This window comes from Berghia stephanieae, chromosome 8, assembly GCF_034508935.2.
Source record: "Berghia stephanieae isolate SIO BIC M18660-M18661 chromosome 8, UCSD_Bste_1.3, whole genome shotgun sequence".
Taxonomy (NCBI): domain Eukaryota; kingdom Metazoa; phylum Mollusca; class Gastropoda; order Nudibranchia; family Aeolidiidae; genus Berghia; species Berghia stephanieae.
The window spans coordinates 21588820-21608980 of NC_088367.1; the positions used below are offsets into that span (position 1 = coordinate 21588820).

Sequence of the window (20161 nt, forward strand, 5' to 3'; positions counted from 1 at the left end):
CGCAGCATTTAGACGATAAAAGGAAAATCCTTGCCAGTCTATTGCAGTCAATCTAAGATAAGATGGCATTCACTAACAAGACTGTCAAGAAGATGAGAACGATTAACCTCAAATATTATGTGAACAATCGCCTCTAAACAGTATTATGTCGTGACGATTTTACAGGCTATAAAATATCTTTGCAGTAAAAAGTTAATACGAAACGTGAATTGAATCATGTTTTATGTACAACGCTGCCGTGGTCTGTAAAAATAAATAATTTAACAAAAATAAAAAATAAAACCACTTACATTGTATGGGTGTTTAACTTTAACAATTTGACCAAAAAAAAAAATAAAAAAATTCACGGTTTGGCAAGATGTAGTGTAACTTTAATCGATTGATATTTGAAGGACGGGTTGGGTTTTCTTTTCTTTTTTTTCTTTTTTTCTTTTTTTGACCAAATTTTAAAATACATATCTAAGTGTTTATTTTTATTTATATTTTTTGTGCGTTTTTTTTTGTTTGTTTTTGTTTTGTTTTTGAAAGTGTACGACAGAATAGATGTATGGTCCCTTTGAGTGACAAATACGAAAATTTCACTTTTGATATCAATTTAGCTCTAAATTGACTCGTTAGCAACCGTTACGTCCCGACATAACACTGGATTGGAACGATGGGTAACAATGACATGACAGGGTTATAATAAGGTCAGGTACTGAGCCAGAAAACATTCCAAGATTCTATTACTCACAGAAAAGACGTGCCGGATAATATTTTTCTGCCGTCTTTCTGGGTTTTAAGTTTTAAGTGTTGTAATTTATGTTTTTATTGTTTTTGTTGTTTCGATGAAGAATGGTTTTGAGCCAGAAACGTTCCGTGTTTGGTATTTTGTTCTCATTTGAAGCTGTTATATTCCATTTATGTTTCTTTCTTCTGAGCTACGCGTAGAAAACTTACTTATCTTCTTTGTGCTTGTGATAAGCACATACGGCTAACACGGTGGAACGCCATCTTTCTTGGTTGGAGGCCACTTTTGCCATATTATGTCCCCTAGATGACACTAGCTTTCATTAGAAAACTAGCTAGAAAACAAGACATCAATTGAACAATACTGTCAAGTCAGACCACCCAAATGAGACCATAAGCATCCGACCACAAACGGAGCCCGATACAGCTTGGACACCCGTGCGTGAGTAGTGAGATTTGATTCTGACAAGAAGAATTGCTTGCTGCCTCATGGAGACCAAGCAGATCGTATACTTTTTCGACGGATTTCATTTATATTTAGTATTTAGCTGCTATGTTGTGTGTGTGTGTAATTGTTTTTGGTTTTGCAGAGAAAGAAAGAAAAGAAAAAAAAAACAGAGAGAGAGAGAGAGAGAGAGAGAGAGAGAGAGAGAGAGAGAGAGAGAGAGAGAGAGAGAGAGAGAGAGAGAGAGAGAGAACGAAACATTATGTCCACCAACTTTTCTATATGATTATGCGTTGATACTCTCTGGCTCAGCACCCCAACCAATATTCCTGACCACACAACATAATATTTGATGGGTTCCAATCTCTGTCTAGTAATTTTGCCGAAGGTCGTGTCTTGGCAATGGTGGGAAGTGGTAAGGGTCAAGGCCGTGACCCTTGTTCTTCTGAAAATAACCGACAGGGTTGTCGTAATACTCTGATTCTCTTTTGTCTTCTTTCATCTGCTGATGTTTGTTCGACTTCCGGTTCCTGGAATTGGAGGGAAGAATTCAATTTAAATGTCAGAAGTTCTCTCTCCCCCCCCCCCCCCCCCAAAAAAAAAAAAAAAAAAAATTGATCTCATGTAGTTTGTCTGTTGTGATTCATATCTGGTTCATTTTGTCAAAGTTGACCTTTTCATTTTATAGGATTATTTGATACAATTTGTCAATGCTGGCTTTTTCATTTCATGGAATTTTGTTCAAAACAATTTGTAAATGTAGAGTTTCTCAGTTTATGGAATTCTTGACCGATACAATTTGTCAATATTGACTTTTCCATTTTATGGAATTATTATGCGAGAAACTTTGTCAATGTTGACATTTCCATTTTATAGGATACTTGCTCAATACAATAACCAATGTTGGCTTAATTTTCTTATAGACTTCTTGTCTGACCAATATCAAAGTTTGTCATATAAGACTAAAAATGTCCAGCAAGCATTTGTAATCATTATTATTATAATAACAGTAATAATAGAGCGCACGGTATCCTCAACAAGGCGTCTCTTGGGGCTTTAAATTACATCAACACAAAACTATATAGAAAGTACATGACATCAAAAAAGAAATGTTTTTAATGATTTTTTGAAACCAGACAATGGTTTCGATTCTCGGATGCTCTGTGGAATGGTGTTCCATATAGACAGACCAAAATGAGAAAAGGACATTGTTCCCGCCTTTATACGAATGAGTGGGATAGCCAAACGGGTGGTGTCATTGGAGGAACGCAAAGGTCGGGTTGTCGAATATTTCTTTAGGAGTCCTGTGAAGTAGAGAGGGGCAATGTTTTCCAGATAACGATAAACTATGACACATGTTTTGAATTTGACCCTTTTCTCAACAGGCAGCCAGTTTAATCTTCGAAGGAGACGTGTGGCAGAGTCAAACCTCCGCCTTCGAAAAACCCATTAGGAGCATTATTTTGGACCATCTGCAGCCGCTTGGGCTTGAGCTTATTTTTCGAGACACCAAATAACAGATCATTATAGTAATCCAGCTTTGAAAATAATAGAGAAACGATACGTTTCAAGGTAACATCCTCAGAAAGGAACTCTCGAAAAGATCCAATTTTTTTTTTCAAATGACACATCAATAATTGGATCATTGTCTTAAGTTGATGGTCCATCGACAATTCCGAATCTAAAATTGCTCAAAGATTTGAAACCTCTCCCACTTTCAATTTCTTCTCATTCCAAAATCTTATGTTCCCTTCATACATCACCTCCGTTTTGTCATCATTCAACCTTAGCCTGTTCCTACCTATCCAATCTCTTACACCCAGTTCGCATTTTTCACATGTACTTATGACATTTTGTAAGTTTTTAGTACATTCAGATCCAAATAACTGGGTGTCATCAGCATATTCGTGGTAGGACAGGCCAAAGCCCCTGATACTGATAACCTTTGAAAGTGGATGTATGTAGAGAACAAACAGGCAGTGGGACACCACATTCTAAAGGAATTTGATCGGATTTCAAACTATTTACAACTACAATTTGTCGTCTATTTAATAAATAAGATTTAAACCAACTGAGTGCCGTGCCAGAAATGCCGAAAGTTATTTCTAAACGTTTTAACAGTAGGTCGTGATCGATAGTGTCAACAGCTGATGATAAATCAAGAAGGTTAAGAAGTGTGCAGGAACCCTTATCGATTATTTGAATAAGATTATTTACAACCCGGACAAGAGCAGTTTTGGTCGAGTGGTTTTGTCTGTAGTCAGACTGAAAGATTACTTTCATGGAATTTATTTTAAGGTTAACTAGAAGTTATTTTAGGACTAGCTTTTCAAGATGTTTTGATAGAAAAGGAAGGGTTTAAAAAAAAAAACAAGGGTAAGGGTTTAACGTACGCAATTTTGTAGATTGCAGTTACGACACCCAGTTTAAGTGATTTATTTATGGTGAGAGTGATGGATGGTATTAATTAGTTTATGCAGAATTTTTTAATGTCGGTTTTAATCGGATCTAACTCACAGCTTTTCGAAGCAGCTGAGAGAATATAGCCTTTGACTTCAGCAAACTGTGAGAGACCGTCACCCGAAAACAGTTCAAAATTTGTATCTAAAGGATACGTTTCTAATTCATTTCTGATCAACTTAATTTTTCTTTGAAATATTGGCCAAAACAGGTGGGGAGGTAATCTATGGATATTTTTGTTGTAAAATGTTTTTGATTTTCTTTACCTAGTAGTTTATTTGAAATCCAAAAAAGTCCTTAGTCGAAAATTTCTTCGTTGTTTAGTCAATGTATTTATATGATATGATTTTTTTTGTCTATTAAATACTTTTCTCTATCAGCTGTGACAATAATAATATCTGAATCATAAAGTCACTCATGCCAGACTTGATTCGTGATCTTGAAGAGTGACCTGGACGTAAAAATTGGAAGACCTTCTGAAAGCTCCTAGTTCTCATTTCTTTCAATTTGTATTTTCACCGTGGATATTTTGTCATGTGTTTATTTATTTAATTTGTCATCATATAGAAGCATTTAAAAACTGTAGAACAAACCTTGATAGATTTGTGAAAGTTTAAAACTTCCTAGTTTGACCATTGTTTTGATTCTCGGCCGCCATTTTGATTTGTGAAATATTGAAAGGTCTACGCAAGCAGTCCGAGGTTGTTTTTTTTCTATTAGGGTTAGCTCGAGGTCGGAGGATTTTTTTTCTGTTAGACTTAGTTATATGTCTTCGTAAAGGTGATAGGGTGTTTGCTATTCATATTACTATTAGGGTTAGTTAAAGGTACTAGGTTTTATTTTTTTCATAGGGTGAGTTGAGGGAATATTTGAGTTGTTTCCCTGATCACTAGGAGCTTTCGGAAAGCCTCCCTAAAAATTATGTCTTTGGCCTCCTTTCTTACCTTTTTTTTACACTTTCTGATTTCTTTGGTTATTTCTGCTTTCAACTGTGGTGCGACTGATTGAAGGAATTTTTAAATGGCGGAAGTGAAGGAAGTGGTCGTTTTGATGGTGACGATCAATTTTTCGTCATTTTCTTATATAATTTAGTGGGGTTTTTTTATTCAAATTGTGAAGAAACAAAACATTATTTTTTTAACCATATAGCTACAACTCCCAGTGTTTTGTCGTTCCCAATAAATAAACCAAATTTGACAGTTCTTGGTTTCTTAGTTTTTAAATATAATATAGAACTACAGTTTTTGGGGACTGAGCTCCATTATAACACGATTATTATTATTATTATTATTAGATATTATTATTATTATTATTATTATTATTATTATTATTATTATTATATTATTATTATTATTATTATTATTATTATTATTATTATTATTATTATTATTATTATCATCATTATCGTTATTATTATAACAATAACGATAATGATAATAATAATAATAATAATAATATTAATAATAATAATAATAATAATAATAATAATAATAATAATAATAATAATAATAATAAATTTATTATTATTATTATTATTATTATTATTATTATTATTATTATTATTATTATTATTATTATTATTATTATTATTATTATTATTATTATTATTATTGTTGTTATTATGATGATGAAGATGATCACGATGATGGTGATGTTGATGATGATGATGATGATTATGATGATGATGATGATGATGATGATGATGATGATGATGATGATGATGATTTATAATAATAATAATAATAATAGTAATAATAATAATAATAATAATAATAATAATAATAATGATAATAATAATAATAATAGTAATAATAATAATAATAATAATAATAATAATAATAATAATAATAATAATAATAATAATAATAATAATAATAATAATAATAATAAAAAATAATAATAATAATTAAATAAATGTAAATATCATGAATAGATAATGATAGTGGTTTTCTGATGCTGACCTAAAATCTTCCCAGCGTTCCTTGATGGATTTTTCACCCTTACAAAAGCTGATGTCATTCTTGCAGCAGACGAATAATACTCCTATCAGAATCAACATGGCGCCGACGGTACCCCAAAGTTGTAACTGCTCTTTCCTAGGGACAATAAAAAACAAAACAGAATAAAACATGAAATTCAAACTGAAATGACGGAAGGTCGACTGTTTTCAACATGAAACAGAAGCGAGGTAAAGTAACATTAGATTTTTTTTTACAAAAGAAACATGGAAACTTCTGACTAAAGGTTCAGAAAGTTAAAAAGGAAAGAAGCAGTAGGTCTTTTGAGAACATATGTTTTTATGAGTCCTTTTTTGAGTCATTGGAAAAGGCTCTTTACTCACATCCTCTCATCGTACTCAGGTGTAAAATGAGTATATCACTCTGTCGGAAAGAAGTAAAATCGCCTAACAGGCGTCATGTTTTGTCCTATGTGTTGAGTTTCGTTGTTGGCTAGGAGCTCCTTATAAAGCGCTTTTCGTGTGTTTAATGGGTATTACTCTATAGTAATGTTTGCGTTTTATAAAAGGCCAAACTAATACAGTGGAATTCGCATAGAGTCAACACTCTTAAAGTCAACATGTTTTGTTGGTCCAAAATGTTATGTTCTCAATATAACGGATAAAGTCAACCTTGCCTTAACCCTCTCCTCATTTTCAGGATTTTCCCCAAAACTTCGCACCCCACCAATACAAAAATATATTTTTTATCACTCAAATACAAGAGCAGTAAAGTTCTTGCGATACATAATTTCTTTAGCAAAGCATGTTCTACAATACACTGTTCATTTTCTTTAGATTTAGATGATGTACAAAAGAAATATAAATAATGAAAAATGCTGGTTGTATCGTAACGAATGTGACGATTTTCCTATAGTTGGTAAGAAGAGCGTTAAAGTCAACAAACTTTCTGATCCGTTAGTGTCGACTTTGTCAGGATTCCCCTGTACTAAGTTTCACTGTTAAACAGAAAGATAAAAATGACTATTGTCTATATCTTGAAATGACACGTACGTACCGTCATGTCTAATTTCTCTTGATAACCATCTTTTGGCTTGAAACATGCTGTTACAATCCTTTATCAAATACAGTATCGTTTGAAAGCTTATTTTATGCAAAACAATAATATGATAGCTAATATGTCACGCCTGTTTTCAGTGCACCACCAGTAAACCACATTGAACCAACGCGACGCATTCGAATTTTTTGGCCAAAAAGCCTGGAGCGCTCTGCGCAGGCAGATCAGAGAAAAGCAAACAATGGAAACATTCAAAACTCATCTTAAAACATTCGTATTCGAAAAATACTTTTACTCATAGGTCTTATTTTATTATCATGTAATCACGCTAATTATCCTGCGTTTTGTAATTTTATTATTATTCAATGAATTGTATTTTATTGTTAAGCGGTTTGAGGTGCAATTGAATAGAAAGCGCCATACAAAATGTACATTTCATATATATATATATATATATATATATATATATATATATATATATATATATATATATATATATATATATATATATATATATCCTTTATTAAAAAAATATAGCATTGTGGAGAACATTGTGCTTATTTGAGTCAATAAAAAAATGATACGGCGCACAACTGTACTGAAAGATTTGAAAATTAGAACTATTTTTTACAGATAGATAAACAGATAACTTGATTTCCTTTTATAATTTAAAGTCAGTTTGAAAGTTCGTTGAGTCAAACATATCTATATCATAAAATATGTACCGACGACACTAAGACTCTCAAAATCAACTAATTTTGACACTGTAAAAAGTTGTCAGTTTGCGTCATCTATTTATGACATCAAGTATTATTATTACTTCCGTTGTGTTGTTGATTTAGCGGTGATCCGTGTTGTTATATAGTAGTGTATGTTCTAAGTGCGTGTATGTTTGTGTGTGTGTGTGCGTGTGTGTGTGTGTGTTTGTGTGTGTGTGTTGTGTGTGGTGTAAACATGTGTGTGTGTGTGTGTGTTGGAATTTTTCAGCAAATCGTGGCATTCATAGTGATATTATTCACTTGATCACATGAAGGTATTCGGATTTACACAAATTTTAAACAAGTTTCACCGATTAACAACGTCTCCTAATATTACTGCTGATATTACGGTCGTTTGTATGCCATCGATGTGATAATTATTGCTCTGGGAAATATTTAGTTAAACGTTGTCGGCAAACTGTCAATTGTATCTGTCTAGCTTCTAGCCCGAACAAACTTGCTATTTTTCGCGTCTGCTTCAGATTTTCATTTGACCTCACATAAGTTAGGTAAAGGGGAGATATTCCGAAAGCTCCTACATCCCCAGTATTCTTTCAATTTGTATTTTCACCGTTGATCTTTTGTCAGGCGTTCATTTATTCAATTTGTCACCATATAGATTGTGGGGATTTTTTTTCTATTAGGGTTAGTCATAAGTCTTAGTAAAGGTGCTAGGGGGGAGATATTCCGAAAGCTCCTACAGCTCCAGTATTCTTTCAATTTGTATTTTCACCGTAGATCTTTTGTCAGGCGTTTATTTATTCAATTTTTCATCATATAGAAGCATTTTTAAAACTATAGAACAAACCTTGATAGATTTGTGAAAGTTTAAAATTTTATAATTTGACCATTGTTTTGATTCTCGGTCGCCATTTTAATTTGTGAAGTATTGAAAGGTAGTGCAAAGCAGTCCGAGGGTTATTTTTCTATTAGGGTTAGTCATAATGCTAGGGTGTTTATTTTCCTATTAGGGTTAGTTAAAGGTACTCTAGGTTTTACTTTTTCTTGGGCTTAGTTGAGGGAATATTATTTAAGTTGTTTCCCTTTGTAGGAGCTTTCGGAAGGCCTCCCAAGTCAAGCGTGGTAAAGACTTGTGACTTATTGATATTGATATCTACTGACTGATAAACTAAAATCATTTCGAATAAAGCATGGCAGCGACAAGCACATCGATTAAAGTGTGCATCTAATCGTAATCAAGATAATCAAGAAAATGATTCAGGCAATATCGAATGAAAATAGTTCTTTCCCCGCAAAATTGCGGGCTTTTTACTAGTATATATTAGAGAGAGCAAGAGAGAGAGAGAGAGAGAGAGAGAGAGAGAGAGAGAGAGAGAGAGAGAGAGAGAGAGAGAGAGAGAGAGAGAGAGAGAGAGAGAGAGAGAGAGAGAGAGAGAGAGAGAGAGAGAGCGATGGGAATGGAAAAGAGATGTAGATATATATTACTCACAAGTTTTTATCATCATTGTCAAGACAGCAAGTAGGACCTCCATCTTTGACACAACAAGTGGGTAATTCTTCTGTGGTACAGTAGTAGACGTTTCCTTCTCTGTCTTTCAACGCTTTGTCTTTATAACACTTGTTGGCAAATGTACCTAAAATGGGAGATATTTGTCATGTTTAGATGTCTGTATAACACCTGTTGGCAAATGTACCTAGAATGGAAGAGATTTGTCATGTTTAGATGTCTGTATAACACCTGTTGGCAAATGTACCTAGAATAGAGAATATTTGTCATATTTGGATATCTGTATAACACTTGTTGGCAAATGTATTTAAAATGTAAGATATATGTCATGTATAGATGTCTTATTGGCAAATGAACTTGAGATAATTCATAGCAAATGAGATTCATTCATAGCCATGCATTGATTTATGTGAATTATGGAGGCCGTAGAACGGAGTTTTTTTTTAATTTCCTGCTGTAGCCGAGCTCCCGTTGCAACCGAGGCCGTTGTACACGAGCTGTACTGTAATCCTTTTAGTGATGCATCCAAGAAAGAATGGCTCTAGATTCATTTTTTCTACACTTATTGAGATATGAAGATTGAGGTCGTACATTGGCAATGTCGATTTATAGTCAGGCATGTCACCGTGTACGTATAATATGAAATTCTCTTAGCTTTATACCCAAAGTCAAACGATTGTGGTAATGAAACTAAAAATAGTGAAAATCCACTTATCTTTGGAAAACGATTGAAAAATGAGCTTTTCTGTAGGGCATATAATTTGGACTTTTAGTATGTATTTTATTATAATATATTATGTTATCATGTTACATATTATGTGGTTTTTAACATGTCCGTTCTATATTTGTGTATGATACATGATGTGTTGATGTAAAGCGCCAGTGAGCAATTCTATATTGGAACTAGGCGCTATATAAATTCATTATATTATTATATTATTATTATTATGGTTGCTGTTTATTTATGAGTGAATGATATAATTAATTTGTCTTTTCATTCATCTGATATTTATTTATTCATCTTTTTATCTCTTCATCCATCTATTAATCTTTTTATTTACTAATTCATGTGTTTATATATTTTTAAATTATTATTTTTTTTAATTATGTGACGACTTGGTAATGGACTGAGATTATATTTTGCCTGGATTTCTAAAGAACCAAACTACAAGATGCATGAATTCATTCGATTCCAATATCCTCACTCGTCAATCGATTCGATATTCATTTATTGTCATTAGAAAAAAAAAGATCAATTTTCTTAAAGATTCAAATCGATACATTGATGTGGTCTCCTGGTAATTTTTAATTTCAAATGGGACCGTAAATAAAAATTGCAATTAAAGAGGAGAGAACAAAGGATGGGAAACATTGAATGGAATTCTAATGTTATTTTACAGGTCAATATTCGACTTGGTCGTCATTGATCTTATTGATTGATTGAAGGGTTTGGTAATGGAGTTGTCAATCTTCGGTGTTAAATCTGTGGTTATGTCATCCATTTTGGAGTCTTTCCTTTTATTATGGTCGCACGCGCTGACACACTGACAATATGTTATTTGTGACCCAGCGTCTTAAAACGGTAGTATGTCGGGATGAATCGGACCCTAAGAAGTGAATCTAAAATTAGAATTTCTATAAGAAATACGAAATTTGGGTCTTTTGTAATGTAGAATATTGTATTTTTTCTCCATCATTAGAAGAGAAATTTATCCCATTTTTTATAGTTGTGTAAAAAAATAATTCAATTTATAACCCCCAGTTCACCCCGACATAAAACTGCTCGAAGACCGGGGGTCACAGTCTGTGTTCATGTGTTATCTGTTTAATGTATTACTATGTGTTAATATGTTAAACTTTGCCCATGTGTTATTTTATGTTCACGTGTTATATGTTCAATGTACAGTGGAACTTCAGTATAACAATGATGGTGGGACCAGCCTATAAACCCAGCTATAACCGAGTCTTGTTATCGACGAATTTCAATGGAAACAATCCAAATGGCCTTTGTGTTTCTCTTTCTCTCTCGCTTTCATACTGACTGCTGTGTGCCTGTATGTGTGTAGGTATGTGTTTATGTTGTGTGTATGTGTGTGTGTGTGTGTGTGTGTAGGTATGTGTTTATGTTGTGTGTATGTGTGTGTGTGTGTTTGTGTTGTATTACACACTGCCTGTAGCAATGCCCATGTTACACTAAATATGATGTAGTATCGTAATACGTAGCATACACACATTCACACACACTCAGAGAGAGAGAGAGAGAGAGAGAGAGAGAGAGAGAGAGAGAGAGAGAGAGAGAGCGGAAAGAGAGAGAGAGAGAGAGAGAGAGAGAGAGAGAGAGAGAGAGAGAGAAGGGGGGGAGAAAGAGAAGAAGAGAAGAGAGAGGGAGGGGGGGGGAGAAAGAGAAGAGAAGAGAGAAGAGAGAGAGAGAGAGAGAGAGAGAGAGAGAGAGAGAGAGAGAGAGAGAGAGAGAGAGAGAGAGAGAGAGAGTGATAGTGTTCAAGAACTAGGCCTAGCTAGCTCTCCGCCGCCTTTAGCTGGAGCTTACGTGAGCGTAATGTGGGCTAATGACTAATGCTTTTGGAGAAATTACGTACGTTTCGGCACCCCTGTTATAACCGATTAGGCACTTAAAAGTTCCTGCTATAGCCGGACAATTTTAATAAAGGCAAAGAGGGAGAAAACAAAACGGGTATTAAAAAACCCATGTTATAACCGAGCCCCTGTTATATCCGGACAGGTGTTCCATCGTATTACTATGTTTTGATATGTTAAACTTTGTGCATGTGTTATTTTGGGTTCATGTGTTACGAGTGTTCATGTGTAAAGTTAAATGTTCGCTTCCCATGTATCCATGTATGTTATCTTGTGCCTATGTGTTATTATGAGGCTATCTGAGACTCTTTCTATTGTTCTCATCAAACAATTACTATTTGTTCAGGTTCGATCATGATGATATCATGCTTTTCTCGTTCTTTTTTAGCTCAAAGGCGAACGTTTGGGGTTCAAACCCTTGTCTGTATAGTTGGTCTTAGAAAATGTCATTTTTTTAAGACCAGAAATTAGCACGTTTAAGGTTGCAAATATGTATCCCATATACTACATAAATGTTGCTGGCTAATCAGGACATATAATTATCGTAAAGCGATAGAGCATTGCATTTTAAAAAACCCAATAGACTATCGCAACACGAGTTCCACATTTATTTAATTATCTTTGTATTCATGTATGACGTCAGAAAATAGCAATAACGGTCAAATCGTAGACAATCTGGAGATCTAAATCTATTTATTTTTTTTTAACCCACGACGTCTATGTCATCGATTTATATGACAATTCTTTATGACGTGTTGGCGATGCTGGATTGAAACCTTTTAACAAAAGAATTGATGGTTCTTCCGTGCCTTCTTGTTGCTATGCTTACTGGCAAGCTATCAACATGGATGTATTTTAACTAATATCTTATATTATAAGTCTCAGTTATTTCATCAACGTACATGCTTACATCTGAAAATAACTCCAGTTATCGGTATCGTATGTTTTATTAAAACTAGACAAAAATGAACACTTTAGTTTCTCTATTTTTACTCCAAATTTAAAGGCAGTATTTTTGTCCCTGTCATTGACCGATGATATAATATATATAATATAAAATAGTCAGATGGACGGAAAGAACTAAATGTCAGGGAATACTCTTATTGGTTAATATTAAAATATAGTAACGATCAAACCACCAATTGGCTTCAACAGTTATGACGTCACTTCCCTCGTAATGACGCATAGTAACTTAGCAACTGGCTCTAAACTATCGGAACAATGGCCGACGCCCTTATGAAATATTTCTCCGACGAGCATAAAAGTGTATCCAGAGGAGAAAAACATTATAAATCTGATCATGTTTTGACTTTTATACTTTCTGATCTCATGACTTATGAAAAGTCCTAGCCAGCATAAGGAATAAAAAGTACCGATTTTCTTTGTTTAGAACCACGCTGCTCGCCGTTGCTGGGCGACGTGACGTCAGACTATTGAATCCAATACGATTCAGTAGCCTGATGTCACGCGCCCGGCAACGGCGGCCATCTTGGTTCTAAACAAAGAAAATCATTACTTTTTATTCTTCATGCTGGCTAGAACTTATCATTCCCTTTTCGTATGCCTTGTGATCAGAATGTGTAAAAGTCAAAACATGATCAAATGTATGGGGTTTTTTTCCTCTGGAAACGCTTTTATGCTCGCCGGAGAAATATTTCATACGGGCGTCCGCCATTGTTCCGATAGTTTAGAGCCAGTGTTACTAAGTTACCATCCGTCATTAGGAAGGAAGTGACGTTGCGACTACTGAATCCTATAAAGAAATGCTTGCCAGGCCTCTGGAAATAAATCGTCAGATGGACGGAAAGGGCTAAATGTCTGGGAATATTCTTATTGGTTAATGTTTGATAACGATCAAACCACTAATTGCTTTGAGTAACGAGGTGAAACTTCAAACGGATGTAGAAAATCCCGGATAGTTTCCGGGTATTTTTTTTTTTTTTTTTTTTGGTATTGTTTTTCATCAAGACCTGTTCGTTTTAATGTTTTATTATTTATTAGCAGCATTTTTCTCATAAGGGCCTACGTGCTTAGGGCTGAATCGACAATGTTTTGCCTAAACGGGATAACCGGGCCCAGAATATTTCTGAAAGAAACAACCGCCACGTGTCTGTTATCAAAAGTTGTGAATACACATCATCGTCGTCGTCGTCGTCATCATCATCACCATCGTCGTTGTCATCATCATCATCATCATCATCATCATCATCATTATCAATATCATTAGAGTTAGCAAATGGAAAATCAGGGTATATTTTTCCCTGCCAGTTTTTAGTCGATGGCATCCCACCCATGTCGATATGGCACTGACGTCATCGCGTATGAAAGGTCCTGATATCGATTATCGTTGATTATTATAATGTATCTAAAGACCATCGACTCATTCAAACAGGTCGGTATGACTATTGTGACTGGAGAAATAATCAATAACTCAGCTTCATAATATCACAATGGAACGACTCCCCCCCCCCCCCCCCCCCCACGTTTAGAACCACGTTGTTGTTTTTTTTTTTGTTTTTTTTTTAACGGATACTAACGTCTGAAAATACTTCGCGTGTTGGTGAAGTGATTAAGAAAGAGCAAAGAGTAACTCGCTATAGCAATAGGGTTTTCCAACAATTATAAAATATTCACATAATTATTGCCATTGAAGCAAATTATTTAAAACTCATAGATTAATATACACATTATAATTGAGCTTTTATATAGCGCAATATACATTAAACGTGCTCAAAGCGCTTTACAAGGGTGCCTTAGACAACAACAACATGTAACACGTGGGAGGAAACATGACGCCTGTTGGGCGATAATACAATTTTTCTGACAGTAATAGTGTGTTAGCAGATGGAGGAGAGACAGGGCCTCTAAAATACAATGATCCAGCGTTTTAATTTTGGAAATTTATTTTGAAAGGAGGGGAAAGAAAGAGAGAGAGAGAGAGAGAGAGAGAGAGAGAGAGAGAGAGAGAGAGAGAGAGAGAGAGAGAGAGAGAGAGAGAGAGAGAGAGAGTCGGTACGTGTGATGAACGATGGCTTCTTTGCTTTTTTTTTTTCCATGCAGCCATTAATCATGATGAATTGTCGTTTTTTCTTTAATATTGACATTTTATTGTAACCGAAACAGGCATTCAATATTCATTCGTAGAAAGGGAAGATAAAAAACCATTTCTTTGTGTTGGACGACCTCTAAATATGTACACACTCCCTTGTTACCGACACATAGCTAGCTGTCCCGCGTGAGATAAGAAAAGTTTGTTGTTGTCAAAATAATGCATAAAATTGATATTATAGTATTGACATTTGCATGTATATTTTAAAAAGGAAATGATAGCTACAAAAGTTTTTTTTAATGAATTAGAATTAGATAAAATAAAATGTTCAATCTTGTATCATATTTATTGTGTAAAAATGAGCTTTTTGAAATGAGCTTTTATATAGCGCGATATCCACTAAACGTGCTCAAAGCGCTTTACAAGGGGTCCCTGACCAACAGCAACACGTAACACGTAGAACGAGACATGACGCCTGTTAGACGACATTACAATTTTTTCCAACATAAACAACGCTATTAACGGCCATGTACTCATTTTACACCTGAGTACGGTGAGCGAGAGAATATGAGTAAAGAGCCTTTTCCAAGGACTCAACTATGCGCCGAGCGAGGCTCGAACACAGGACCTTCGAATCCGAAAGCGGGTGTCATACCACAAGACCAAATAGCTGCACAAAGTATTTTGTGTACCAAGAGGGAAGGAGGCAGATTTCGATGTGTGAGATGAGGCGACATTGGTTGCTACATTCTATTAGAGAACCCGACATTTAGTGACCGGTTGGCATATTGTTATTGTTTGTATCGGTTCAGTGCACGTACTCTTGTCTATTTATCATTAGTCGTTTACCGGAAGTTTAACCCATAACCAACGCGCTATAAAAAAATGATGGCGTCTGTTTTCGACGAAATATTGACGAAAAAATGGAATTTTTGATAAAATCACCGCGATTATTAATCAAACTCATAGGTAAACGAAAACCATCTTCAGATTAATTGGATTCAATAGTCTGATGTCACGTCGCCCAGCAACGACGAGCAGCCTGGTTCTAAGCAAAGAAAAGGGTACTTTTAATTCTTCATGCTGGCTAGAACTTTTCATATGTTATGTGATCAGAATGTTTAAAAGTCAAAACATGATCATATTTATAATGTTTTTCTCCTCTGGATACACTTTTATGCCCCGTCGTAGAAATATTTCATAATGTCGTCCGCCATTGTTCCGATAGTTTAGAACCAGTTACTAAGTTACCATGCATCATTACGAGGGAAGTGACGTCATGACTGTTGAAGCGTATTGCAGACGCCATGCAAGATTTGGTGGCGAATTGTTTGGTGGACCTGGGGCCTTAGTGGAACAAAAAATCGGATTTCCCAATAAATATATAATAAGATAAGTATTTAAGTATTCAAAGTGTTTATTTATCACGCATCCTATTTGCATTCGAATCGTTAAAGATGATGATTTTAAAAGTGGTTGTTTCACACCATTTTGTGTTTGATACAAAATCGTCCTACCAAGTCCCATTAAATGAAACCATCCTTCACTGTCTTTGTGTGTGTGTGTGTGTGTGTGTGTGTGTGTGTGTATTAGTGTGTGTGTGTGTGTTTGAACCCAGTAGGATAAACTTTGACATAACACCGTAGTGTTGAGTTTCATTTCAGACTCGTTAGTATAATATCATATTTATAAAGATAGTATGCGCTTTGCTAAGGAGCTCACAACATTGCCATCCGGAAGTATAACGGACCAACACACAGAACTTTGTGTAACCGTGATCGTTTATAGTCAGGTTAATACAGTTTGATGAGAATTACTCATAAACGTGGATGGCAAAAAACAACAACAAAGACCGTAGTGACGTCAACTTCATACTATCTATAGGTAATGGATTTAGATGCAGGCTACACGACTTACCTTGAATACAAAAAGCAACGGATAGAGCCAATGCTACATTCATCATCGTAGACCTCATGCCAATCATCTTGGTCAGACTGCTGTGGATGGCGGGAGTTAATTGTCTATTCTGGCCATTTTTATAAAGGAGAAATAAGTACGAGACAGAAAATTAATGGCAAGTCTTCAGTAGACGTACTCGTCCAGTAGTAATCAATAGTAGGAATACACAGGATATTTCACAATTCTTATGTTAAATAACTAAAATTGATCAGACTTAATATGAAATACGTATTCCGATCAATTTTAGACAAATGAGTAATAGATCCATGAAAAAGTATTTTGAATGCTTTCAGTACGCTTACTCGTGCCCCCCCCCCCCCCACCCCCACCCCACCCCCTTGCCTTTCAAGGTCGGATTAAACTGAATTTCAATCCTATACAATTCAGCTAAAGTAACATTACTTGGCCTTTTTGCACTCGCAGTCTTACATGATGATATTACTTCGCTTTTACACTTATATTAATGCAATGTGTAAAGTGTCCGTACCAAAGGCATAACGTCGAATTCGGAGTTTTATAATAATTTTACCCATCTGATCATAACCACGCTCAATGTGGATTGACAAAACATTGTATAGGGATTCTTCCACGAAGGGTGTCTGACAACTCATAACTTAATTGCCAACGTTATATGGGAAGTGGGTAGAAGTGGGGAGTGAACCCAGAGGGGTACTCCTTTTTCCCGACGTTATGGGAAGTGGGCAGCAGAGGGGAGTACCAGGGACTCAGGGAAGTGGACACCAGTGGAGAGTGAATCTGGGACTATGGAGATGGGAAGCTGTGGGTTTTGAAGCCGGGATGATAATGGCACCAATGAGGCGGCAACAGTGGGGAGTAAACCAGGGACTATGGGAGGTGGGCCAATGGGTAGTGAGCCCAGAACAATGGGGATGAACACCAATGGTGAATGGTCAGATGACTATAAGATGGTAGTATACAAGTGGCGAGTGAACGTGGGACTGTGAGATGTGGACACTGCAGAGGAATGGACAGAAGGCAGAGAATGAAAACAATCCACTGGAGAGTGAACCCGTGACCATCTGGGGTAGACACACGTGGATAGTGTGAACATGGAAATATGAAAGGAGGACACCAGTGGGGAATGAAACTGGGTCTATGGGAGATGGATACCAGTGGGTAATGAAGCTAGGCAGGACTATGGGAGGTGGGAACCCGTGGGAAATGAACCCGGGACTAAGAGAAGAGGGTACCAATGGGGAATGAACAGGACTATAGAATGAGATACAAATGGTGAGTGAACCCGGGACTATGAGAGATAGGCACCAATGGAGAGTGACGGCTCAAGAAAATAATACCCTATGGAGAGTAATCCCGAGACTATCTAAGGTTGAAATCAGCGAGGAGTGAACCTGGGACTATGGAAAGTGGGGAATGAAACCAGGACACAGAGATGCAGATACAAGAGAGAATAAACCCGGGACTGTGGAATGTGGATACCAGTGGGGACCGAAGCTAGTAATATGGGAAGTGGGCACCATTGGGGAATTAACCTGGGATTATGGGAAGTGGATACCGATGGAGAATGAAACTGGGTCTACGGGAGCTTTCGGAAAAAAGAAGTACCCTTCTGGGTTTACTCCCCACTGGTGTCCAAATCCCATATTTCCGGCTTTATTCTCCACTGGTATCTGGCTCTCGTAGTTCCAGGTTCATTCCCAATTGGTGCTCACCTCCTATAGTTTAAGGTTCATTCTCCTCTGGTGCCCACCTGCCTGTCCCGACTTCAGTTCCCACTGGTATCCATCTCTCATAATCCCGGGTTCATTTCCCTCCGATATCCTTCTCCCATAGTCCCAGTTTCACTCCCCACTGTTGTCCACTTCCCCAAGTCCCTGGTTCACTCCTCACTGTTGCCCACTTGCCATAACTTCGGAAGGCTAAGGGAAAAAATGAAGCCTACCCTTCTGGGTTCACTCTCCACTTGTGTCCAAATCCCATATTCCCGGCTTCACTCTCCACTGGTATCTACCTCCCGTAATTCCAGGTTCATTCCCCATTAGTACCCACCTCCTATAGTCTCAAGTTCATTCATCTCAGGTGCCCACCTCCCATTATCCCGGCTTCAATTCCCACTACCTATCTATCCGCCATAGTCCCGGGTTCATTTCCCTCTGATATCCTCCTCCCATGGTCCCAGGTTCTTTCCCCACTGGAGCCCACGTTTCCGGTCCCAGGTTCACTCCCCATTGCTGCTCACTTCCCAGAACTTTGGACGGTTTCGGTGGATTTTTGCGGGTTTCGGCGGGATTCGGTGGGTTTCGACGGGTTTCGTAAAAAAGAAACTACCCTCCTTACGGACTATTTTCAGGATTATTCCCTAAATGCCATATTTATCCAGCACAATAATCAATATTATTCTACTCAAACTGAAAAGCAATAAGTACATGCTATACATAATTTGCTCAGTAATACGAGCTTTATAAAACAGCATTTAGTTGTAATGGCTTTAACAACAAAGATCTTCCTACAAATTGTGTCATATACAAAACAAATTTGAAAAAAGAAACATTTTCATTGTATCGTAACAAATTGACAAATTCCCTGTGGTTGGTAAGGAAAGGGTTAAAGTGAAATAAATCTTATCCACCAGTAATAAATGTCTTCCTTAAGAACACCCACACACAATAAATACTCGCAATATCACGCCAAAACACATCCACACACATATATACATACATACATACATACATACATACATACATACATACATTCATACATACACACACACACACACACACACACATATATATATATATATATATATATATATATATATATATATATATATATATATATATAAACACATATCCATCCAAAGATAAATTTAGATATCCTACCCATATCTGAATTCCCCCCTCCCTTTGCCTCCCCCCCCCCCCCCCCCCACCCCCCTATCCGCCCACATTCAGTGTTTAATCAATGAAATTTATCCTGTCCTTTCTTTTATAAACTTCTTCGACTTGTAAACAAAAGCCCATACTTAATGAATAACACAGAAATAGGATCTGTTAATGGCTTCAATGGTCAGTTTGATACGAGGCTGATGGTCCCATTGGATGTGGTCTCATTGTTGTAATGGAAACGGTCTATTAACCGTCACAAAATCGTCTCCATTACAGCAACGATTAATTAGGGCATCATTGGTGCTGGCTCAACAGAATATATCAAATGTAGATATTAGTTTGCATGAAACAGTGCCAGATGAAGCAAGAAGAAAAATACAAGAATGCATCCCAAAAAAATCAGTCTTTCCCAATTGAGGAAGACCGATGTTTTGGGACTATTCTGTTGTTGTTGTTGTTGTTTATTTTACATCAAATTGAGAAATTAGGGATCAAGATAAAGATCTGAAAACGTGTGTATGAAACAGTGCCAGACAAAGCAAGAAAGAAAAAAAGAAAAGAAAGAAAAAAACATCCAAAATAATCAGTTTTCACCAGTCGAGGAATGATAATTTTTGGGAATTTTTTTTTCTTGTCTTTTTCTTTCTTGCTTTGTCTGTCACTGTTTCATACACACTTTATCAGATTCAGATCTCAAGCTCAAAAGATTACTTTCCGAATTGGGATACTAAGCTGCTAGAAGCTGTGGACTTTAAAAATGAATAAACAAAAATGAATGTAACAACTTCAAAAAAGAACAAAATGCCAAACGAGGAACGTT

General features: G+C 36.1%; 1 protein-coding gene across 2 annotated transcripts in view; it reads right to left on the reverse strand.

Annotated features, from left to right (window-relative positions):
* Positions 1-408: 408 nt before the first annotated feature.
* LOC144978362 (uncharacterized) overlaps positions 409-20161 on the reverse strand; it is a 20965-nt gene continuing 1212 nt past the window's right edge. The window contains exons 2-5 of one of the 2 annotated variants that reach the window (XM_078924294.1): positions 16436-16544; positions 8857-9001; positions 5596-5730; positions 409-1704 (exon numbers count right to left, since the gene is read on the reverse strand). In XM_078924294.1, coding sequence (XP_078780420.1) covers positions 1545-1704; positions 5596-5730; positions 8857-9001; positions 16436-16502 — 507 coding nt within the window. In that variant the 5' untranslated portion in view covers positions 16503-16544 and the 3' untranslated portion in view covers positions 409-1544. The remainder of the gene's footprint in view (positions 1705-5595; positions 5731-8856; positions 9002-16435; positions 16545-20161) is intronic. The other variant, XM_078924295.1, reaches the window with a different exon arrangement.